Genomic DNA, 24,103 nt, shown 5'->3' with positions numbered 1-24,103 from the left:
CCTGGGATGTCACAGGCTGCACCACTCAGGCCGAGAATAGAAACACCCAGGGAGTCCTGGCAGCTGTCCCCTACCCGGGACTGGACAGGCGACAGGTGGGGCGGGGGTGGGGGTGGACAGGAAAGAGGGAGATAGAGGCAGAGAGAAGGTTAAGAGGCCCAGAGATCCAGAGAGACTTCAGAGCCATGGAAAGAGATGGGGAAGTGCGGTGTGCTGGCACACACACTTAATTCCAGCACTTGGTGGCTGAGACAGGAGGATCATGGCAAGTGTCTCAAAAATGGGGAAAGGGTGCACACACACGCACACACATACACACACACGGGGAAAGGGTGCACACACACGCACGCACACACACACATGGGGAAAGGGTACACACACACGCACACACACACACGGGGAAAGGGTGCACACACACGCACGCACACACACGGGGAAAGGGTGCACACACACGCACGCACGCACACACACACATGGGGGGGGGTGGAAATGTTAACTTGGACACATGGAGAAGGACAGACAGAGAGGAGACCCAGGGAGGGGATAGGAGGTTGGAGAAGACAGAGGCCAGGGGCCAAGGGTGCTGGGCTCCGGGGTGGGGTACTCCAGCAACCCAGTATGTGTCTTCCACATGCTGCCTTGGTTTTTACTTTACAACCTGCCCTTTGACCTCAGAAATCTTGGGGACCAGATAGCAGCAGCTTGAGCTTCTGCCTTTTACTAGCATGGTGCCAGGATGTGGCCTTCATCCCCAGATGAATTCATTACCAAGAATGGCTGTCATACCCCAGTGTGGGCCCTTCCTCACCAGTAATCAATATCCTAGGTCCCTGACCCATCAGTGGAGGACAATCTCCCCCTTTGTTTCCTGCATTCCCCAGGGCTCAGGGCCAGGTCCCGGCCCTCTCCTCCCCACCCCCTGGGCTCATGCCATCACCTCCACTGCTTTTTCTGGGTGCTCCTATCTGGGCCCTCCTGCTGGCTCCAGCCCTCTTCCCCTCTGTTCCAGATAGGCCTGTCTGTCAACACCTCCCCAAATAACTGGTGCTGACAGCAGGCCACGGCACTCTGGGCCATCTGGGGCCCTCCAAGTGTCGCGGCCTCTTGAGAAGGTCGGCTTGGGTGACTGCGATGGAGACATCCCTCTTCTGCTTCAGTCTGTCCCTCACCTCCTTCAGGGCTGAGCCAACCAGACCTTTTCAGGCAGCCCAGCACACTGTGGGAAAATGGCAGCTGCCGTGGCACTTTCCTGAGGTTGCAGTGAGGAGCCCCCTTCCAAGCCCTAGTCACATTCATGCTGGCTCCCCCTGTGGGGGGAGGGGGTCAGAAATTCTAAATGGGCTCCACTGGGCTGACCTCCTGCTTTTTAGGACCATGTGACTTCACTCGGTCACCCTTCAAGTCCAGTTGTTCTTGATGGAGGCTGGTTATAACCAGTCCTATCTACTGCCCAGTGTCCCCTCCCTCCCCCGCCACCTGGGAAGTCAGGGTCCAGGGTCATCTTTGGGAACTACTTCCTCACTGATGTTCTAAACCTTAAAGAGGAATGATCCCTACTCCATCATATGTCTCCCTACTGATTTTGGGAGACGACATGTTGGTCTCCGGTTTCTGTCTCCCTCTGGGCACTGTGACGAGAGCAGTCCCCTGTAGCTCAAGCATAGATAACAAAAAAGCAGATTTATTGAGGCAGCAGCAATGGTGGGGGAGTGGGGACTTTGGGTCAGGGCACAGGCCCCTCCTAGGCACTGGACACTCAGGACCGTGGTAGCAGGCAGCTGGTCACAGGCACTGGGTCAGCTTGTGTTCAGCCAGCAGCCGGCCTCCTCCACCTCCTTGGTCACCACCAGTAGCACCTCGCACAGGCCCTGGGCCAGGGCAGCTGCCAGGAAGGCCCTGAAGGGAGACGGGAGACAGATCTGGACAGTGCAGGCAGGCCCATCTCCTTGCAGGGGAGTTCCAGCACTGGTCTCAACCGGCCACTTCCTTCACCGCTCACCTGACACCATCCTCGTCCCCCAGGGCTTCAGGTGCCCGAAGCTTGGAGTCCAGGTTATAGTAGACACCATTCACCTGGCGCAGGGCCACCCAGTGCCGGCGGCGCAGAGGCAGGGACAGCAGCCCCAGTGACACAGGAGAGGGCAGGTTCAGGATCAGGCCTAGCACCTTGGGGAGGGCCAGCTGGCACAGTGGTCTGGGGAGGGGAGGGACACAGCATGGAGCCCCAGAGGCCCTTGGATCCTGCTTCCTCTCCCAGAATGGCCACCCATCTACCCACCCACCCGTTACTTCCTACCTGCCGAGCCCAGCCTTGGCCTTGTTTAGACAGGGTCTCGGCATCCCAGGTGTGCCCACTACAGCAGTTCATGGGGTGCTGGGGATGGAACCCCAGCCTCTGTCAGTGAAGCCCCAACCCCTCAACTTTTTGTTGTTTGCCCTTTTGAGTCAGGGTGGCTTCCATTGGGTTTGCCTCGGGTCAACAGGCTGGTCTCACTATTTGTAACCTAATTTCCGTCTTTCCCCACCTCAGCCACGAGCCCCTCATGTGGACCTCACACCATCCTTTTGACTGGCACCAAGTTTATCGGTTTAGCCTGTCATTCAGTTAGTCCCCGTCTGCCACAGCCACCAGTTTTCCCCTGGAAAGAACCTCCCCCATCTACTATTAAGCCACCCCCTGCTTCATCCCCCACACGCAGGGCCAGTGCAGCCCACAGTCTAGGCCCTACCTCCTCCTGTCCCACCACACAGCGGCCAGGCCCAGGCCCTGCAGGGCAGCCATGATCACGTTGACATCATAGTTGCCGGTGCCCAGGAGGCTGCGATGGGGGTTCAGCCGGGAGTCTGGGGCTAGCCTGGGGGGAAGGGGGAGCAGAGCCAAAGTTGGAAATTCTGGAAAGGCCTCCACCTTCCCACACAGCAGAAACCCAGAACCTGACCGCTGACTCTTCTCTCTTCAAGCCCTGCACAGCTTATCGGACCCCAAGTCCTGTTTTCCCTCTCATCCCTAATACCTGTACTCTCAGCCTGGATAGATCTTTTGTCTTTTTTCACTCAGAAGCCTTCCAAGTGTCTAGTCTCCCCCGAGCCCACCTTCAGGAGCCTTGGGCTGCCTTGCCCCTCTCCTCCTCCCACCTCTCATGACAAAGTCCCTGCCCTCCCATCCACCCTTCTCATCATGGCCTCTTTCCAGACTGGCTTCAGATGTCCTTTCTTCTGGGAGAGGAGTCATCAGAGCCCCCGAATGACAATGCCGAATGACAATGCCGTTCCTGTCACCAGATCTGACCAGTGCGCCTTTCATTTGGTAATGCCCTGCTCCACTCCTTCACGGCGGCTCTCAGGGTGCCCGTCTCCTCCAGTGGCAAGTGGGCCTTGCATGGCCAGCTACCTATCCCCAGCTGTCCCTTGTGCCCAAGCCTCCCCTCTAGCTCTTTCCAGATGTGCCCTGTTGTTCCGGAGAGCAGTGACACGGAAGGACTGTATCCCCAGCCCCTCTCTTCATCATATCTGCCTCAGCTCTAGCTGTTCAGCAGGCCCTCGGCATTCAAGAGTTGGCTGCAGGGGAGAGCAGGGTCTTACAGAGTAATCTACGGATGGGTGTCTTCTAACACAAATCTACAGTTTAGGATGCTGGGTGAGCGGCGGTGAGAAGACAGAAGGTCTGCCTCTGCATGTGGGCATGTGTAGCAGGCTGGGGTGTCTGTGTGTCCGCAGAAGGACCATGAGGTGTATAAGTGGGAATAGGAAGAGAGTTTCTTAAAGTGATGGTAGAAATTCTGAGGGGCACCCAGGTGACTAAGAAAGAGAATACCTTGTGGTAATGGGGGAGCAGCCTGTGTAAAAGTTCAGAGACACCACAGCGGGGCCATTTGGGGCCAAAGAGAGCCATGAAGGATGAAGCTGCAGAGAGGCAGGCAAGGGCTAGAGCACCCAAAGCCTTGGGATTCAGGCTGAAGGGTCTGGGCTATTCTCTAGGAGTGCGGGGGACCCACAGAGGGACAGAAGCAGAGGAGGGGCTGTGTACAGGATGCTCGGGAGGAGAAACACAGACAGCTGGGGGCAGGCTGTGAGAAGCGGCAGGTGGAGGAGCAGGCAACAGCTCCGGGATCTGAGCCCTGGCCCTGCTAGTGCCCCAAGCAGGCTCTCCTGCCTCCCACTCCTGCTCTTCCAGGGCCAGGACCTGTGGTTGTCACCTCTTGCAGATCTCGTCTGCAGCCTCCTGGCTAAAGAGCCGCTGTTGGAGGACGTTGTTGAGAGCGTGGACGGCGCACAGCTCTAGTCGCTGCCGTTCGTGGTACACTGAGGGTGGGCTCGGCTGCTCTTCCGGGCACTGAGACATACCCTCCTCGGCTCCTGCTGGGGTGGAACAAGGAGAAGGTGTTAGGGACCCAGGAACTGGATCAACGGCCACTGAGATGGGCACTGGGGCCAGCTTGGGAGCACACGAGGTCCCTGACCCTGCTACCTAACATGTCTCCAGAACTAGAGGCATCTTCATGCCCCAGTCCTAGGGGGAAAAGAATCTTTCCTACTCACTTGGTAATAGAGACCCATCCCCACTCCATGTCTCTAAGCAAAAAGGTACGAATCACCGTAACCTAGCAACGGAGTATCGCCCCTTCTATCCCTAGGAAACAATACTTTTTGGTTCCCAAGCAACAGAGGACACCCCTCCCTCTTGGTAACCCGGTCCATTTTTCTGATCACCTAGTAATGGAGGACCCCTCCTTTCTCATCTCTGGGTAACAGGGTCTCTTCTGGTCGCCTGGCAACGGAAGACTTCCCCTCGTCAATAACCAGTGCTCTCTCCCGTCACCTGGCAACAAGGCCCTGTCCCAGTCACTAAGTAACAGGAGCCCCCCCCCCTTCCTGTCACCTGGCAACCAGGCCTGTTCCCACCCGCCTCCGTATGGGACTCTCCCGGCCCTCACCCCGTCAGCCTCTCTTGCTCCCTGGGACCGACCGTTTTCGCATTCCCTGGGCAGCCGTCGGGTGGTACCACGCTGACTGGGCAGGCGGGACGGACTACAGCTCCCGGCGACCTGTGCGCACCGGACTGCGATTCCCGAAGTTCTCCACGGGGCGCCTAAATCGGACGCACAGACCGGAAGTCCACCGGGGACGCGCTCCAGCGCGGAACTACAATTCCCGTCGGAGGACGCAGCCAGTTTTCGTGTACCCCCCCCCCAGGGTCACTGCTGCCTAGAGGTTTCTGGGAAATGTAGTAACTATGGCTCTCGCGATTGCTTCCAGGAAGTTGGTTTGTGTGTGTTCATGAACTCGCAGCTGTGCCGTCGTACACGATGTGTTGAGGCGTGATGTAATTTAGGGGAAAGGAACCAAAGAGGCCAGAGAGAACAGCGGGCAGAATTCTGATGTTTACTGAGACACATAGTGGTCGAGGTGACAGCAAGGGCAGTGGGGGAGAAGACTTGTCAGCAGAGGTGGATCCCAGGTCTGGAGGGGAGCTGGCAGCAGCCTGTGGGGAGAATGAAAGACTAGAATGACGACACAGACACCCAGGCGGCCATGGCGACCGTGGGCTTTGGAAATGGTAGTGTGGTATAACCCAAAGAGGATACCCAGAAAGAGGCGTGAGGTGTGAGTGGAGAGACAAGAGTCTTTGAGACTCAGAGAGAAGTTGAGCTGGGGAGAGAACCCAGAAAGCCTGGGGGTGAAAACTAACGGTGGGCAAAGACAGAAAACGGGTGGGACACCAACATGTTAGTTCTGCAGAATACAAAGGCCAGGGGACCCTTGGAGGGGCCTGACCGCACCCAGTAGGCTGTGCCAGAAGGCTGTGACAGTAGCGGAGCCGGTGACAGCTCCAGGCTGGGCTGGGTTCTCCCTGTGGGTGTGCACGGTGAAGCAGTGGCCTGTGGGGCCTGGGGGGCCGTTCAGCTCCACGTCCACCACGTGCATGTCTGTGAGGCTGCGGCCGGCAGAGAAGGAAGGGCAGTTAGTCCATCTGGCCTGACACAGCTGGGCCACCTACTTCCTTTGCTCACCTAAGGTCAGCCACAAGCACCCCAATGACACCGTCGAAGCCTAGACTGGGGGCAGCCAGGGCAGCGGCTGCCATGGTGTTAGAGTTTCGGGGGGCCAAGGGGCAGAGTCCACGCACAGGACCCTCGTAGAGCACTGTGCGGGGCCCACTGCTGTGTGCTGCAGCCAGGGATCCCTCCAGCCGGAAGCCGTCAGGATGTGTGGCCATGGTGACTCGAAGGCTCTGGAAGCAATGGTAGGGTCAGGAGTCTGAGACTCTTACATGTTCCCTCGGTTGCAGCCAAGATGGTTCTCACCTGGAGGCCTCCGGCTTCATCCAATCTCCTAATGTCTTCAGACCCCCACAGGGCTCCTCGGGCCACAAACACAGTGTGACCCCAGTGGTTTGAAGCCTCCATGAGCCGCTGCTCTGTGGTCTGGTTAGCCAGAGCTGAGGGAGACCCCACCTTGAATGGTAGAGAGGGAAGGCCAAGACAGAACACTGCGGTAGGGCAGGATACAGCAGACACAGAAAAGGCCTTGCTGAGGCGTGAGGAGGCTCACCAGGAGGTTAGCGTGGCGCAGGATCTGTACCCCTGATTCGTGGATTATATTTGGATGAGCCACTTCTACCACAAGGTCAGGGTGCCTGGAAGAGGAGGCATGGAGGGCCTTGGAGAAGAATCAGGTCTCCCCTCAGGGTTTGGAGGAAAATGGGATGGTTGGTGTGTTGGAGTTTATGTGCTCTGAGCCGCAGAGATGGGAGGCAGATAGAAACTTTGGGAAGGCTCCTACTGTGCTGTGGGCCACTGACCTTTCCTCAAGAGCAGTAAGGTCTTGGAGCTGCAGGGCAGGGGGCACACTCCCTGCCATTCGTCCAGGGTCACGGTTCCATACAAAAACAAGTTCTAGGCCCAGTTCGGACCCCTGAGCCAGAAGGCGGGACACAAGGGATTGTCCTGCAGAGAAGGAGAAGGCTAGAGATCCAAGGAAAGTAGAGATTCCTCTCCCACTCAGGGAGCTGGATAGAGGGATGGGGAGAGAGGAGGGAAGACAGATATGGGGTGGGGAGATAGACAGAATCCCAGAGAGAGAAAGAGAGCCTGAGAAAGAGAGAACCAAAGAAAGGGAAGGGGGACAGAGACCTAGAGAGACACACAGAGACAAGACAGAGACCCAGAAAGAGGCATATAGAGATGAGATCAAGAGGAGAGATAGGAGAGAGAGATACCTCAGAGACCCAAGAGAAGATAGGAACCTAGAGAGAGGCAGATACCGTGACACACACACACACACACACACACACACACACACACACACACACACACACACACACACGAGAGACAGATCTGGAGAGAGGAACTCCCAGTGAGCGGGCAGGGCAGAAGGCAGGCTGGGCTGGCAGATTGGGGTGAAAGATGTAGGAACAGAGATGTTTCTGGACTTTAGGGATGGGGCCATAAAAGGAGCCCCAGGCTAGTTCTGACTCACCTAGGCGGCCATAACCTACCACCCCCACCCTCAGAGGGCCTCCAGGGACCATTCTGGTAGCTCTGGCCTTGAGCACAGTGCCAGGTGACAGCGACGGTGATGTCCTGCTGTGGGAGATTCTTCAGTGTTATGCTGCCTCTACCAGGCAGAGGCAGTGAATGATCTTTGGAGTTTGACCCTTGACCCTTTCCACTGGAGCCAGAGGGAGGGAGCAGGATGGTGGGGGTTGGGGTGCTTCTCTGTGAGCCTTCTGCTCTCCTGTGCTGGCTGGCATGGTGGCTTGGGAGCTAGGCCTGTGTGGCCCTGTGTGCCCACTACCCACTCCACGGCCTCCTTGCAGCCCACACTCTTCATCCCTCATGTTCAGTCCCCCCTCCTCAGGCTTGCCAGCAGGTTGTCATGGAAACTGCATTTTGCTTGGGATAGGGGAAGAACTGGGGACAGGAACCACCAGGCCCCTTGCAGATCTCTTGATCTCTTTTTTTGTCCTAAGGCCCAAGTGGAAAAGTCTGGCTGGAGTGTCCTGTGGTCCTCCATGCCCTCAGGGCTGGTCAGAGTCCTGCCCCCACCCCAGTGTCTGATTGCCCTTGAGCTCACCTTAACTGTGCTGTTCAGCACTCATCCTCCTCCCCCCCTCCTGCCTCTTTGTATTCCTGGTCCTCTGCCCCCCCCTCCCCATGTCCCATCCATGAAGAAGGGGTCTGCATAGCTGGGGGAGTTCCTAAGTGCTCCCAGGATGAGTCCAGCCACTGCCTGGCAGGCTTGGCATGGGACATAGCAGGCTGCAGCAGGCCAGCTCCCTGCCCCCATTGCCACCTGGTACAGCCGCAGTGTTGTCATGGCAACCAGGATCCTAGCCGAGATGGCTGCGGAGAAGGCAGGAAAATGGAGAGAGAACCCAAAGTGCATGCGCAACAGTCCTGTTCCGGCCTTCATCAGCACAGAGCTGGACAGGGAGATAGGGCCAGATGCCTGACGGTTGTCAGATAAAGAAGCCACTTAGCGCTGGGGTGGGGTAGAGGAGAGGACAAGATACAGTGGTGGTAGAAACATTGGGAAGAGGTGGGGACAGGGAGAAGGGGGCAGGAATACAGGGTGAAAGGAGTTGGGGGGCTCCTGCTCTCCCATCTCTGGTGAAGGTGTGCACCCTGGGGCCTTCAGTGCCCACAGGCCAGGTGTCCGTGTGCTGTATGGTGGCTCTGGCTACCTCTCTGCCTTCCTGGGCAACCCTAGCTCTCTGGAGGCTGAACCTTGGACACGTGGGCCATTCTGAGGGGTCACTGATGTCCTACTCCAGCAGCACCCAGACCTGGCCTAGCTGCATAGTTTCCTCCTTGGTGATTGCAGACCCTGCAGGGGACTGTCCTCCACGCTCCCTGGTCTGCTTACAATGTGTTTACATGTGGCCCAGGCCTGCTTATTTTGTGTGCGCTTCCCTTGTACAAACTGTCTCCTGACTAGCCAGGGATATGTGTGAAATGGAGGAGCCTCTCCTATGGGGACACAACCACTTGCTCAAGAATGTCACCCAGAAAGTTCTGTGGCGGCCCTGACTTTCAGATCTTTAGTTGTGGCCTTCCTGAACAGCTGTGTCTGCAGATGGTCCCCTTGGGGAGGCTCTGCTGTGGTGCAAACCCATAAACTGTGATGCATTCCTGCTCTGGGGGGTCACACATGCATGGCCCCAGTAACTGGGGGAGGCTGGGACGGAGCCCAACCCTGCCAGCGCCGTGACCTTGGCCTTGCAGTCCTCAGAACCCCAATATCCCACAGTTCTGTTGTCCCAGGCATCTGTGGAGTTTTGCAGTCCTAGGGTCCCTTCTGGGTTTCTCTCTCTCTCTCTCTCTCTCTCTCTCTCTCTCTCTCTCTCTCTCTCTCTCTCTCTCTCTCTGTGTGTGTGTGTGGTGGTGGTGGTGGCAGGCACCAGAGTGAGAACAGAAAGACAGCCAGAGATGGAGACAGAGTCACATAGAAGAAGGGCGGAGGCCAAGTCCCCAGCACATTCTGGGAAGGGCAGCCAGGAAGATGGAACAGCACTGCTGTGTGCTGGGTGAGCTGTTCCTCTCTGGGATCTTGGGAATGGAGAGTCCCAGATCTCTAATTTTGGGGTGCCCACTCCCCCTTCTGAGAGGACAACATCGCTGGTCCCACCCACCGTGGCTTTGTGCTCTGTTTGTTTTCAATACTTTCATGACCAAAAAAAAAATTATTTTTTTTTTACTTTTTCCATGTTTTTTTTTTTTTAAAGTAATTACAGAGCAGGTAGTGATTGACGCAAACCTCCCTTCAGTATCAAAAGAGTCTGTGGGGCGGGTAGGGCCGACCAGGGCCGCGAGTGGGGCTCGCTGTTGGGGACACTGTCGGAGTTGCCCCCTGGGCTCTGGTGAAGTTGTCTGTCCCTTGTGTTTTGAGTGTGGAGGAGTAGGAGGGAAGGACAGGCGTCAAACTGCAAAAAAGAAAGAAAAAAGAAAGAGCCATAAAAGGAGGGTTGGGATGAGGGGAAAGGGTACCCCTCGAAGAAGCTCCTCTCCCCTGGAAGGTGGCGGGCAGGGCAGGTGGGCAGAGGACGCGGCAAGGCGGAGGGCGGGGCCACCTCTCCCGATCTCCAGGTCCTTTCCTGTTGCTGGATGGCGGGTGCCGCCGGGCTGCGCGGCAAGCAGGAGCATCCCCGGCAGGCGTCCCGCGTCCCTGCCTGCCTAGGTTTAGATTTGTGTCTCTTGCACATTCTCCTTGGAGCCACTCTTGAAGAGCAGAGGTTCGTGGATGGAGTTGAGGCCGGGGCCCTTGGCCCCGCACCCGCCTCCTGGGTTGCCGCCGTAGTGTGCCTTGAAGGCGGCGGCCACGTAGTGGTGGTGGTTGAGGTGGTCTCGCTCCAGCGCCGGAAGGGCCAGGTGGCTGTCCCCGCCCACGCCCGCGCCTCCGGCTACCGCAGCGGCCGCGGCCACCGACACGGCGGAGGCGGCAGGAAGCTCGTCCTCCACATTGATGATCTCCACGGTGCGCGTGGGACCGTGGTGCTTGTGCAGCTGATGCTGCTTGCGCAGCTTGTAGAAGGCCACCAGCATCACAGCGGCCATGAAAGTGATGGCCACGAAGCAGCCAATGATTATTTTGGTGGTCTTCATGACGTCGTCTAGATCCTTAAGCGCGTTCTCCGTTACGTCCGTGATGGGCACTGTGAACGCCTTCTCCGTGGGCCGCGAGGAACGTGGGGCCGGCGCTGTGGTGGACGCCGAGGCCGGGGCTGCGGCATCAGGCCGGCCACCGCCCCACGCTCCGTCAGTCGTGGGCCCCGGAGGTTCCTTTTCTGTACCGCGGGGCTGCTGCGACTCCTCACCCGGCTGTGTCTCCAGCGTCTCCACGGTCACCGTGGTGAAATAAGTGTAGCCACCCGCGCCCCCGGCCCCGGCCCCACCCCCGGGACCCCCGCCCCCAGCCCCCCCTGCAGCCACTGGGTCCACAGCCGATACATTAAGCGTGGCTGAGGCAGTGGTGTTTCCGGCCGAGTTTGTGACCATGCATGTGTACTGGCCCGTGTCCTGCACGGTGACATTGGTGAAGTTGAGCGTGCCGTCGTGCAGGACCGAGATGCGCACGCGGTAGGAACCATGCGTCATGAGCGTGCCGTTAGGTGTCAGCCAGTTGACGGAGGTCATGGATGTGCCTGTACGGCACTTGAGTTCAGCCGCCATACCCTCGGTGACATTGAGGTCTGTGGGTGGCTCCACGATGACTGGGGCGTAGCAGGTGAAGTGTGACTGGTCCAGCTCACCGATGTAGCGGCCCTTGAGGCCAGCGGGCGCGTGGCAGCGTGCGCAGCATGTGGTGTTGCTGGGTACCGTCTCCTTCAGCCACCAGCTGAGCCACAGCACATCACAGTTGCAGTGCCAAGGGTTGTGGTTGAGGTGGACGCGCTCCAGGCGGTGCAGGGGCGTGAAAAGGTCGTGTGGCAGCGACATCAGGTTGTTGTGGGACAGGTTCAGCTCCTCCAGCGACTTGAGGTCGTCAAAGGCATTTCGCTCGATGGTGGCCACTTGGGCGTGCATCAGCCACAGCTTGCGCAGGCTGGTGAGGCCCTGGAAGGAGCCGGGGCGAATTAGGTCCAGCCGGTTCCCCGACAGCTCCAACTCCTCCAGGCGCACAAGCGCTGTGAGGTTGGGGATGTCCTTGAGGTTGCACATGCCCAGATTGAGGTAGCGCAGGTTCACCAGCCCCTCGAAGGCCGCCTCTGATATGTACTCCAGCCGCTTGAGCTCGCCCAGGTCCAGGCGGCGCAGTGAGGGCACGCGGTTGAAGGCATAGGAAGGGATGCTTTCGATGGGGTTGTTGCGCAGCCACAGCTCCCGGAGCTTGGACAGGTACTCGAAGGCCTGTGTGGGCACCGTGGTCAGCCGGTTGTCGAAGAGCTCCAGTGTGTTGAGACTAGGCAGCCCATTGAAGGCGCCCACCTCGATCTTGCGCACCAGGTTCTTGCTCAGCTGCAGGATCTCCAGGTGCCGGAGGTGCTTGAATGTGTCTGTGCGGATCACCTGCGGGGAGACTAGTGTCAGTGCGGCTGACAAGCTTGGGAGCAGCAGACCTCTCCAGTTCACAGCAGGAGAATGAGACTCAGCAGTCAGTATGTGTTGCTAATGACAAGACCCAGGGCCTCCAAGGGGTGGGGGACGGGGACGGGGACTGGGACTGTAAGCGGGTGATCTACACTGAGCCACACCCCAGCCCCTTACTGGGGGGTTCTAGGCAGGGGCTCTACCATTAACCTTCATTCCCCAGCTGTCTTTTTACTTTTTCTTTGGAGACAGGGTTTCATTAAGTTCCTGAGACTGGCCTTAAACTTGATCTTGGTACTCCGGGCTTCTGACTAATTGGGAAGACAGGCCTGTGCCTCCACGCCTGACTTTCCACACACTCCTGTTTTTCACCCTTCAACAGTGCTGTAATTCCTCTGCTTCCACATCGAGGAGGCTTGCTGGGTGCTGAGCTAGGCGGGCCTCCCTCCCTCTTGTGTGTTTGTATGAACAGATATGGAAATGGAGGCTGTGGAGGTAATGAACAGCCCCGTCTGGTCCTCTCTCCCAGACCTGCCTCCTCTTCTTGGCTACGGGACCTGTCACCTGACCATTGTCCAAGGTCAGTTCCCCCAGGAAGGGAGGAGGCAGAGGCTGTTAGCCACAAGAGACCCTGCACAGCCTCAGGCTGTTGGAATCCCTTGAGCACTGGCTTCTCCTCACCTCAGGGTCCCCACTGTTGCTCACGTGGGCTTGGAGGGCAGTCCACCCCAGGGAGCGGAGCCCTGGCTACTACCCCAAAGCCTTCACTGAAGTGCCCCCTGCAGCTCGCAGCTCAAGGGCTTCAGCCATGGAGGCCCGCCCTCAGCGTCTGCACTTTATGTATCTCGTCCTCTCCATTCCTATCCCAGTTCCTCTCTCCCCTCATCCCCCCACCAAACCCTGCAAGGGTGTTTAGACCCACAGACCTGTCCCCGCCCTGCTCAGCTTACTACACTATTCTACATCATACAAGCTGCACACATAGAGGACAGGGACACTGATGTCTCAAACTTTAAAAAAAAAAATGAGACGGTCTCATGTAGCCTAGGTTGGCATTGATATCAAGATATCACAGGGTGTGATAACTTGAATTCCAAATCCTCCTGCCTTCCCTTACCTCATGTAGAGATTACAGGCATTCACAAGCATTTGCATTATGCAGTGCTGGGGCTGGAACCCTGGGCTTACTGCATGCTAGGCAGGCACCCTGCATCCTAGCCTATCAGGATCCCTGTAAGAGCCACGGTGCTGGCTTCAAGCATGGCATCCTCCATTGCCATCACCTTCCTTCCCCTCTATGCTCTCTTTATCACACGTTCTAGCTCCCCAGAACTACTCACTCCTCCTTGGCCTCCAAGTGCTAGCCCAGTTCCTCTCCTGGTCAGCTCCCCAACCCTTCCATGCCCAGATCAGGGTTGCCTGCTCTGGAGGATGTCCTGGCTGTATCCTCCATGGGTGGAAGGTGCCCACGTGGCTGTGTGGCTCTGGCTTATGAGAGCAGAGCTTCCCTCTGCAGCAGAATGAGTCTGAAATCATCCCTTCTGAGAACTCCTGTCTGGGGCACCCTCTCTTTCGCGGTGCTGGGGAACCCAGGGCCTGGAGGGCTCTCCAGTTCATCTGATCACAGAGCCACACCTCCATCTCCTCACTGTGTTAAGGAGGTGCTCTGCCACTATGCCACACTGCATTTCCTGAGCACAGTTCATAGAAATGCTGTGGTTTTAGGGGAGAGACGAAAGGGGAAAGAGCTGAGCTTGGTGACTCATGCATATAATTAATTCTAGCACACAGGAGTCTGAGGCAGGAGGGTTATTGTGAGTTTAAGCCACCCTGAGCTATGCAGTGAGACTAAGTCTTAACTCCGCCTGCACTGTAGCCCTTAAGAAGGAAACCCAGGAACCCCCACTCACTGCAGTAGGTTCAGTGGTCAGAACCTGGACTGAGACCTCAAGTGTGAGGGACAGAGAGAGGGGCTGTGGAGGGAAGAGGCTCCTCAGGGAATGCTCCCTGGAACCAAGCCTGGCTGGTACCAAGTCAGAACCACAAACAGAACAAGCATTCACAAGCGTTTCTTTCTTATTGATGAGAGTCACCTGTACTCCTCTTGAGGAGAAACAGCAAGGAAAGGAAAGTCTGAGAACAGTCATGTTAGCCATTCAACACACATCCATTCATCTCCTTCTTCTTTCTTTGAGAGATATTTATTTTGTGTGTAGGAGTGTTTATCTGTATGTGTATGTGCACCATGTGTGTGGTACCCACAGAGGCCAGAAGAGGGCATCAGGTCCTTTGGAACTAGATGCTGGGACTGAACCCGGCTCTCTGCAGGAGCGGCAAGTGCGTGTGAGTGTGAAGCCATCTCTCCAACCCTCAATCTCCTTTTCTATGTGTACAAAATTGTAGATGATTAGACTTTAAGCTCTCGAGACTTTGTGGTTCAAACTGGCCTTGACCTGGAGCCTAGCCTGCCGTTTTGGCCTCCTGAGTAGCTGGAAATACAGGTGTGTGCTGGGATCACCAGTCCCCGTTGATGGGACTGAGAAATGTTGGGAGACGTGTAAAGGCCACATCTGGGTGTTCCAGACAGTGTGGGTCCAGAGATCAGGAAATGAGGAAGCTTGGACCCAATAATACATGTTTAGTTCAGTAAGGGGCTGCAGGTGTGGCCCAGTGTTGGTGAGCCTCCCCAGGGTCCCCCAGTGAGGCTGGGCGTGTGGTTCAGTGGTAGAGCCCTTGCCTATCACATGTGGAGTTCCGTGTTCAGTGGCCAGATAAAACAGCGACTGCAGCCACAGGAATACTTGGTTCTGAGTTTTCGACTCAGCAAATCATGATGGATGCTTGTCCTGTGTTTCAGCCTCTGCTTCTTCCCTAGCACCCTCCCTTCAAATAAGTGGCCAGAATTATCCAAGGTGCAGTTCTGACCTTAGTGACTTCGGTGTGCATAAAGTATGCATGCATGTGCGCGCGCGCGCACACACACACACACACACACACACACACACACACACACACACTGCCATCTGCTGGTCATACTCTGTCTGGGTTTCTGTATCCCTCTTGAGATGCTCTCTCTCTGCTTTGTGTAATTCCCAGGAAAGCCATTTCGTATCCACTTGCTCACCTACCCCAGATGGTTCCACTCATCCCAAGGAGTTTTTACTAGCTCCATTATATTGGCTGCCTCTGGTTTGATATGCTATGACCCTGTCTGGACCATGAGTTCTGCACTTAGAGCATTCGGCGCAATGCCTGGGTTGCTGAGCTGGGTCTGGGGGCAGATGGACCCGGGGAGTAAGGCCCCCATGATGGGTAACATAGTCAGTTTAATAAAATCTAGCTAGAGTCACCCAGGAGACAAGACTCTGGGTACACCCATGAGGGGTTTCTAGACTGGGTTCATGAAAGTGGGGGGACACCATCCTATGGGCTAGGGGCTCTTGATTGAATACCGTGGAGAAACTGAGCTGAGCACCTGTGGACTGGCTGCAGTGTGAACAGGTAACACTCCTGCCGCCATGCCTTCATTGACATGCTGGACAGCACCACCTAGAACTGTGAGCCAGAATAAGCCCTTCTTCCCTTAAGTTGCATTTTTCAGATATTCTGAGATTAAAAATAAGAAATGTCATCAATACGGACCCTGGCTAGGCAGCACCCAGGTGTGTGAAGTCCCCCGGGGACCAAATTCGAGTGTGCTGATGCCTGCCATCCCAGCACTTGGGAGGCTGAGGCAGGAGTGTGAGTTACTGGGTAGCCAAGAAAGACCTCGAGCTCCTGATCCTCCTGTCTCCACCTTCCACGTGCTGAGATTCTAACAGAGTGCTGCCACACCTAGTTGACACAGGGCTGGGGACTGAACTCAGGGCTTCACTCAGTCCCAGTCCCACCCTGCAGTCCCTACCTTGGTAGAAAGCTCAGCTCATTTGTTCTCTTGTAACCATGAGCTCACAGGAATCCCTCGTACGATGCTACCTGATGTCTGCACCCATCCTTTCCCCACCTCCTGCAGGTGGATCGCTTCTCATCCTATTTACCTTTAGAATTCAGGCTGCCTCTCCTCTCCATGGCTACCTAAAACACTCGGGTGGTCGAACAGGACTGGATCCGTAGGCCACAGGGAGTGGTGCCACTTGAGGGGTTAGGATTGGGTGCCACTTGAGGTCTTGTTGGAGGAAGTGTGTCACTTTTGGGGGGCTTTGGGGTTTCAAATGCTCAGATCAGGGCCAGTGTTGTCTCCTCTCTTCCTGCTGATTGGGATGTAGAACTCTCAACCACTTCTCCTGCATGTCACCATGCTCCCCGCCATGATGATAAGGGATGAAACCTCTAAACTGTAAACCAGCCCCAATTAAATGCTTTCCGTTGTAAGAGCTGCTGCGGCTGTGGTGTAGACTCTCACAGCAATAGAACACTGACCAAGACCCTCTTTTTCTTTTTTCTTTCTTTCTTTCTTTTTTTTTCTGAGGCAGACAGCGTCTCATCATGTAGTCCAGGCTGGCCTCAAAGGCCTCTGCCTTAGTCTCTGTGTGCGCATGCGCATGCGTGTTTACTGCATGTGACGGCTCTCAGGCTGCAGATTTCCCCAGCTGTCACATAGGTCTGGTCGGCCGTATCCCAGCCCCTCCCATGCTTGATGCCGTCGCAGGAAGGGAAGCAAGGGTCTAAAGAGTGGAGTCAGTTGTCTTGCTTCCTCTCGGAACCAGAATTGCCCCAGGAAAAGCAAACCTCACGTATGGTAGGCCAGCACTCTACCAACTGAACCGCAGCGCCAGCCTCCCTCTACCCGCCACGTTTTCACCTTAAGATGGGGTTGCCATACAGCTCTTGCTGCCTCGGAAACCAGGCAAGCAGCACCATGCTGACTGACTTATGGATGTCTGAGAGGTTTGTGTCACTCTGGGCCTTCCCTGGGGATGGATGTAAACAGGACAGACTAAGTCCCGACCTTGCAGAGCCTGTGGTATCTAATCACCCGTTATGCTGGAACTGTGGAGAGATCCGCCTGCCTCTGACTCCTGAGTGCTGGGATTAAAGGTGTGAGCTACCTACCATACCTGGCTCAAATGATTTATTTTGAAAAAAACAAAAATCCTCATGCTGTGCCCAGCCATTTGGGTTTTAGTTCATTACAGACGCTGTCAAGTTGACAAAGAATGGCCATGACGGTAGCCTCGTGACACCTCCATCGCCCTATTCCTGACAGACCCCAGGGCAATGGACCCGTGGAGCAGGGAGACGCGGGGTTTGGGGTGACAGACCCCAGCTAGCCACAGCCATTCCCACAGTCCTTTAACAACACGTGTGATCCTTGCCTGGCTCCTTGCCAGGGCCACCTTAGGGCACTGCGCATGTCTGGCAGTCTGTAACCAGTACGGGAGCTGAGTGAATCGCACTGTGTTCTGCTGGGGCTTTTAAGGAAACAAACTGTCAGGAGATCCTTTATTAAAAATTTAACTGTGGTAGGAAAATGATTAAGTGGACGCTCATCCTAATGCTATTATGATAAATTGTTTTCATACGTCCTGAATGTAATGAAGCGGGGAAACGTTGAGCAAGCGTATGAGGGTTATGGTTGGTTTGGGTTTTTTTTTTTTGACACAATTTTTTGTTTTAAACTCTTAAAAAATACTGGATTGGAGATACTCAGGTAAGTGTTGGCCATGCAAGCTTGCTGTCCTGAATTTGATCTCCAGACCCCACCTAAGAATATGGATGCATTGGTACACTTCTGTAGCAGGCCGAATGAGGCGGAATGGCCAGTCAGTGTAGCCAAACAGGTGAACTTCAGGTAAAAAGGTGAGAGGGACAAGGAAGACACTTGATGCCAACCTCTGCCTCCGTACATACACACACACACATGCTACAACACACACATAATACAACACACAAACGCACACCACAATACAACATACCACACAGAACACACACACAGAACACACATACACAACATACTACACACACATACAAAATACCACATCCCCCCACATACAACATACCACACCACACACACACACCATATACCCAACATACACATACAGCACACACACATACATGCACAATGCCACATACACACCACACATATACATACACGACACACACAGCACACACACATGTACACATACCACACCACACACACAGCAGACACACACATACACAACAGCGTGCACGCACACACATATACCCACATCACAAACCCACACCTACACATACACAAACACCCCCACAATACATACATGCATCAAAAAAAAAACAAAACACCCCAGGTGTTTTGATGGCGGCTTCTGTGTTTACCCTTGTCCTTTGATAAGGTGCCTTCTTTTTCCTCAGGGACTTCTTTGGAGGCTATTACATGGCTGAGGCCATGTGTTGGTACACGATTGGCCACTAAGTCCCCCCAGGCCAGAACAGGCTCCTTCCCTCCTGCCATGGACTCTGAGTGCGGGGGAACGTGCTGAGAAAGCTGAGCCCTGATTCTCCTTCCCGATCACCTCGGTGTCTCAGTTTGCTCTGGCTGACCTAAGGAAGGACCTGCAGGGGGTGTGTCCCTTCTCCCTTCCTCTCCAGGGCCATGAGGAAGCATGCTGGCACAGATGACTCCCAGGGTGGAGCCTAAGTCCACCCAAGCGAGGAGGAGGTGACCCTGAGGCGCAGAGGCCTTCGGGTGCTCAGGACACAACAATTCTACATGTTCAGCGTGACAGTTGCGCGAGGGTGATGGGACAGAGGCGTGGGCCACCATGGCCTTGTGTTGCGCCACGCTCTAGGCGAATGTTCTACCAACTGAGCCAAGCCCCCAAACTTCTCAGGAGCTCTGACAAAGGGACCTGTTATCCTCACTTTGAGGTCTGGCAGTTTCCATACTGTGCCCAAGGCTGTGAGTGGCCCCTGGATGTCCCTGGACACAGAGCACATGGGAACTGAAGGGCGGAGGAGCTGTGGGAGGAAGAGTACCTCAGGAGGAAGAAGGTGCCCATGTCTGGACCTCTCAGTCACAGTGTTTAAGAGGGTCAGGGCATGCTGTCTCCTGGTTGTAGTCCCAGAATGCGAAAGGATTATGGGAAGTTGCAGTTCAGCCTGGGCTATAAAAGGACTGCCTCATCCCTTCCCTCCAGCAATACACACGGTGCAAGTTTGAGGACCCAAGTTCAGACTCCCAGAACCCACAAAAAGCTGAACAAAGAAGAGCTCAGACCACCACACACTCAGTGGTTAGCGACAGAGACCAGCCCCAGACAGAGTGGAAGGGAGCTCCAGCTCCAGTGTGTCCTCTGACCTCCACCTCCACTGTGCACTGCAGAGTCATATCGTGAGCACACACACACACACACACACGCAAGATGCAACCCCTCTCGAAAATGTGTTTCCAAATTGCCAACGAATTGTTAATATCCTCATTGCATGTACAAAAATGGTAAATAAGCCTCTCTCTCTCTCTTCTCTCTCCCTCCACCCACCCTCACACACACACACACACACACACACACACACACACACACACATACACACACACCAACAAACAAAGCATACACACAAACCTCGGCCTGGGGAAGACACAGCTGATAGAACATTTGCCCAGTTAGCAGGAGTCCAGAGTTGCACTCCCAGAACCCACATCAAAAGCCAGGTGTCACCAGTGGCAGCTGTCTGTCAGGCTGGGGATCCCAGGAGCTCACCCTGACAGCTGAGCACCAAGCCAGCGAGAGACCTCCTCACAGGGCATGGTTGCTACCTGAGAAATGGTATCTGAAGCTGTCCTCTGTCGTCCACGCATGCTTGAGCACACATAGGAACAGGACCTATCTCTCTCTCTCTCTCTCTCTCTCTCTCTCTCTCTCTCTCTCTCTCTCTCTCTCTCTCACACACACACACACACACACACACACACACACACACACACACTCGTCAGGGTAGCTCAGTTGATTGGTGGAGTGTTCACAGAGCCAGAGCATGCACAAACCCCGAGTCCATCCTCAGCACCACATAAATCAGGTGTGGTACACTTTCCCCGTCATCCAGTCTTTGGGAGGTGGAGGCAGGAGGATCAGGAGTTCCAGGCTATCTTCTGCAATCCAGCCTGAGATAAGTGACATCTCACCTCAAGTAAGAAAAAGAAGATGGAGGAGAAGAAAACTCCTAACCCAGCAAATAGCTCAATGAAGGGACAGGTGTGTGGCCCTTCCCCAGGCTCCTCAGACAGCTATGGGAAGGGGTACCCACCCAGCCGCAGATGTAGCCTCTGCCTCCCTTATCTACACCTAGTTCCCCTGCCCAGCCTCCTGAGTACCGTGACGCTGGGCTCGGCATCTGCTCCTTCCACGTACTTTCTGGTTGCAGAAAGTATTGAAGGCTTTCCATGAACAAATATTTAGAAAACACCATTGGAGAAGTTAAATTCTCACAAAGAGCAACCTCGAGAGAGAGGCATGGGTAGTGTTTTTGTGTGTTCCTTGTGAAATGTTTCTCTAAAAGATTTATGTATAGCTGGGCGGTGATGGCACACGCCTTTAATCCCAGCACTTGGGAGGCAGACACAGGCATATTGTGAGTTTGAGGCCAGCCTGGTCTACAAGGGAGTTCCAGGACAGCCAGTGCTATACAGAGAAACCCTGTCTTGAAAAAAACAAAAGATTTATTTATTTTTAGGTGTATGGTGTTTTGCCTGCATGTATGTATGTATACCACATGTCCAGTGCCCACAAAGGCAAGGAGATGACGTCAAATCCCCCTGGAACTGGAGTTTCATGTGGTTGTGAACTACTCTTTGGGTGCTGGGTCTTGAACCTGGGTACTCTGTAAGAACAATCCTTTAAAAATTTTTAACTAAAAGTCAAGCGGTGGTGGTGCACAACTTTAATCCCAGCACTCAGGAGGCAGAGGCAGGCGGATCTCTGTGAGTTCGAGGCCAGTCTGGTCTACAAGAGCTAGTTCCAGGACAGGCTCCAAATCTACAGAGAAACCCTGTCTCATAAAAACAAAAAACAAAAACAAACAAACAAAAAATTTTAACTAAAACTTTTTTTATGGGTGCTGGAGAGATGGCTCAGCAGTTAAAAGCCCAGGCTGCTCCTCTAGAGGACCCAAGTTTAATTCCTGGCACCTACATAGCAGCACACAACTATCTATAATTTCAGTTCTAGGGGGTCCAACACCCTCACACAGACGTGAATGTAGGCAAAACACCAATGGACATAAAATAAATGAAATAAACTATAAAAATTTGTATGCATGCGTGTATTTTGCTTGCATATATGTATTTGTACCATGTGTATGCCTGATGCCCTCAGAGGTCAGAAAAGGACATCAAAGTTGAGAGGTTGTCAGACACTATGTGGGTGCTAGGAACTGAACCCGGGTCCTCTGCAAGAGCAACAAGTGCTCCTGACAGCTGGACCATGTCTCCAGTCCCACGCCCTGTGAAGTTTTAAAATGTTAACTCTAGCCTCCAGGCGGTGGTGGTGCACTCCTTTAATCCCAGCACTCGGGAGGCAGAGGCAGGCGGATCTCTGTGAGTTTGAGGCCAGTGTGGTCTACAAGAGCTAGTTCCAGGACAGGACCCAAAAGCTATGGAGAAACCCTGTCTCGAAAAAAAAAAAATGTTAACCCTAGGGGATCATTTGGAATTCCTCCTTGTATTTTTCGAAAACTCAGTAGTATTGCTTGAGATGGAGTCTCGCTATGTAGCCCACATTAGCCTGGCAATCCTCCTGCCTCAGCCTTCTGAATGCTGGGCTGTCAGCTGTGTAGCTCCATACCTTGCTAAACATTTGGTGTCATATATGGGGCATTTGGAAGTGTCTCACAAACATCTTTAAGACCTCATTAAAAACACCTATGCAGAATCTACAGAGAGTGTGCGAAATCCCCCCAGTTGAAGCCACACAATAGCCAAGTTGGGATCATGGGGTAACTCCCTCCCCGGGTTTTTGCTAGGCCATGTTCAAAGGGGAAGTCTTTGAACCTTCTCTGCCCTCCCGTGGTGGCTGGGGGAGGGACAGCTGCACAGGGCCTAAGACCAGCAATTCCCCCTCCATGGCGCTCTCTCTGCAGAGCCTGGGGACAGTGCATGCATACATGGGGACTATGCTCAAAGCCCAGCACTCACAGGAAGAACTGGGTGTGTGGCTCACGCTTGTGATCCCAGGATAGAGAGATGGAGACAGGAGCATCCCTGGGGCTAGCTGGGTAGCTAACCTAGCTAATTTGATGACTTCCAGGCCCATGAGAGATCCTGTCTCAAAAATGAGGTGGACAGCTCCCCGTGGATAACAGCCAGGGTGGAATTCTGAACATACACACACCAACATGCACGCACACACACACACACACACACAATGAGAAAAGAAGAAAAAGACCTACAACTTCCACAAGAGTCCCCTTCCCCAAGTGTGATTTTTGTAGCACGGGAGTGGGTACGTGGGCCACCAAGGGCAGTTCTGAAGCATTAGGGTGATGAAGGAGACACACGTGGCTGAGGGGACATGGGGACAAAGAACCAGTTCCACAGTAGTTGTGTTTGCATAAATTAAACACACGCATACACAGAGGCACACATGAAGACACACAGACGCATGCATGCACACACAGAGACACATGTGCATGCATACACAGAGACACACGTGCATACACAGAGACACACATGCATACACAGAGACACACATGAAGACACACAGACGCATGCATGCATACACAGAGACACACATGAAGACACACAGACGCATGCAGACACAGACACATGCATGCATACACAGACACATGTACATGCATACATATAGACACATGCATGCAGACACACAGACACATGCATCAGTAGAAAGGCAGAGACTACCATGATTATATGAGGGTGGTTGTGGGGCAGGAGGGAGATGGGTATGGGGGAAGGGAGGAAGAATGCTGCAGCCCAGCCCAGAGGAGCAGCCCAGCCAGGTGGAGCAGCCCAGCCCGGTGGAGCAGCCCATCCAGGTGGAGCAACCCAGCCCGGTGGAGCAGCCCAGCCTGGTGGAGCAGCTTCTGGAGAAGAGGAGGGGATGGAGGGGTGGCTGTCCAACCTCTGCTTCCCACACTCCAACTGTTCCAGGGCCTGGTGATCTGTCACTGGGCCAGAGTAACTCTGGGACTGAGAGTTCTGTTAGGTGGTGAAGTCCAGCCCAACTGGACAACTGGATACCAGTGAGAAACTGCTGATTTAAGAAAAATAAAATGCTCTGGATTCCACCCTCAGCACCGCAAACCAACCAATGTAAATCAAATCAAATCAAGTGAGAAGAGCCACTCACTGTCTCTGCCCTGTGGCAGAGGCTTTCCCCGCCACCTACACACAACCATGGAGTTCAGATTTTAGAGAACGCTGTCAGTACCCTTGGAGTCCCTCCAGTGCCCAGTGGGGTTTGTTTTCACAGGAGGGTGCTGTGGGGACAGGGGCCCTATTTAGTGGAGGGCAGTGCTCTGGGTTGGGGCCCCATCTGCCTCATATCTGCTGAGTGCCTGCTGCTCTGCTCTAGGTGCTGGAGATGCGGCAGGGAATGGCGGAGTGTGCCTGGGAGTGGTGACGGCAGGTGACAAGCCGGTCACCAGGCAACTGTGTGTGCGGTCCTTGCGGATGGTCTGTTGAGTGTGTGTGTGTGTGTGTGTGTGTGTGCGTGTGCATGCCTGTGTGCACAGGGCCAGGTATATGATCAGATAGCACCTCTGGGCAGTGCTTCTCTGATCCTGCACTGTGACCCAGCAGGCACATACAGAGGATGTATAGGGGAGTCTGGGGCAGCGGGCAGATGTGGCATGGACATCTCCACTTGCAACTGAGAGATGCATAGTCTTTTCTCTTTAGCACTTGCTGTCACCATGCTGGTACCCAGGAGCAAGGCAAGCAAGCTTCGGATGGAGCCATACTGCCTCTCCACTGGTGTTTATCGTGAGTGTACAGAATCCCAGCGCTCGGGAACACAGCCCTTTACTAGTCTCTTCTTGATGACAGGAATGCTATGCTTTCAGACCACACTAGATACCCGGCCTGTTGGTCCATGCATTTAGTTTCAGCACCTTGGAGATGGAGTTCAAGGCCAGCTTGGGATACA

The 24,103-nt window shown here is 54.7% G+C and overlaps 3 protein-coding genes and 1 long non-coding RNA gene across 10 annotated transcripts in view; 1 reads left to right on the top strand and 3 right to left on the bottom strand.

The window, feature by feature from the left end:
• The first annotated feature begins 128 nt into the window (after positions 1-128).
• Positions 129-5,255, top strand: LOC142837805 (uncharacterized). The gene is made up of 3 exons (XR_012908347.1): positions 129-265; positions 3,194-3,307; positions 4,753-5,255. It is a non-coding gene; the product is annotated as an uncharacterized LOC142837805 (long non-coding RNA).
• On the bottom strand, positions 1,662-5,089 carry Josd2 (Josephin domain containing 2). 5 transcript variants are annotated; one of them, XM_075953161.1, is made up of 5 exons: positions 4,967-5,089; positions 4,197-4,356; positions 2,730-2,855; positions 2,000-2,194; positions 1,662-1,896 (listed from the first exon to the last, which is right to left on the bottom strand). In XM_075953161.1, exons 2-5 carry the CDS (start codon positions 4,340-4,342, stop codon positions 1,797-1,799), a joined length of 567 nt encoding a protein of 188 aa, XP_075809276.1. In that variant the 5' UTR covers positions 4,343-4,356; positions 4,967-5,089; the 3' UTR covers positions 1,662-1,796. The 5 variants fall into 5 exon arrangements, with proteins under 5 accessions (XP_075809276.1, XP_075809277.1, XP_075809279.1 ...); XM_075953162.1 differs by having other exon boundaries at positions 4,935-5,071; XM_075953164.1 differs by having other exon boundaries at positions 4,197-4,359; positions 4,967-5,044.
• Positions 5,256-5,332: 77 nt separating the features above from the next.
• On the bottom strand, positions 5,333-8,024 carry Aspdh (aspartate dehydrogenase domain containing). Of its 2 annotated transcripts, XM_075953158.1 has the most exons (7): positions 7,480-8,013; positions 6,803-6,947; positions 6,553-6,637; positions 6,306-6,455; positions 6,012-6,232; positions 5,781-5,935; positions 5,339-5,482 (listed from the first exon to the last, which is right to left on the bottom strand). In XM_075953158.1, exons 1-7 carry the CDS (start codon positions 7,529-7,531, stop codon positions 5,439-5,441), a joined length of 852 nt encoding a protein of 283 aa, XP_075809273.1. In that variant the 5' UTR covers positions 7,532-8,013; the 3' UTR covers positions 5,339-5,438. The 2 variants fall into 2 exon arrangements, with proteins under 2 accessions (XP_075809274.1, XP_075809273.1); XM_075953159.1 differs by lacking the exon at positions 5,781-5,935 and having other exon boundaries at positions 5,333-5,482; positions 7,480-8,024.
• A 1,656-nt stretch (positions 8,025-9,680) lies between these two features.
• Lrrc4b (leucine rich repeat containing 4B) overlaps positions 9,681-24,103 on the bottom strand; it is a 32,213-nt gene continuing 17,790 nt past the window's right edge. For both annotated transcript variants that reach the window (XM_075953149.1, XM_075953150.1), the window contains exon 3: positions 9,681-12,008. In XM_075953149.1, coding sequence (XP_075809264.1) covers positions 10,182-12,008 — 1,827 coding nt within the window. In that variant the 3' untranslated portion in view covers positions 9,681-10,181. The remainder of the gene's footprint in view (positions 12,009-24,103) is intronic.

The sequence above is a fragment of the Microtus pennsylvanicus genome, chromosome 18 (assembly GCF_037038515.1).
Source record: "Microtus pennsylvanicus isolate mMicPen1 chromosome 18, mMicPen1.hap1, whole genome shotgun sequence".
In the NCBI taxonomy this organism is placed as follows: domain Eukaryota; kingdom Metazoa; phylum Chordata; class Mammalia; order Rodentia; family Cricetidae; genus Microtus; species Microtus pennsylvanicus.
This window is presented reverse-complemented; position numbering and strand designations above follow the sequence as displayed.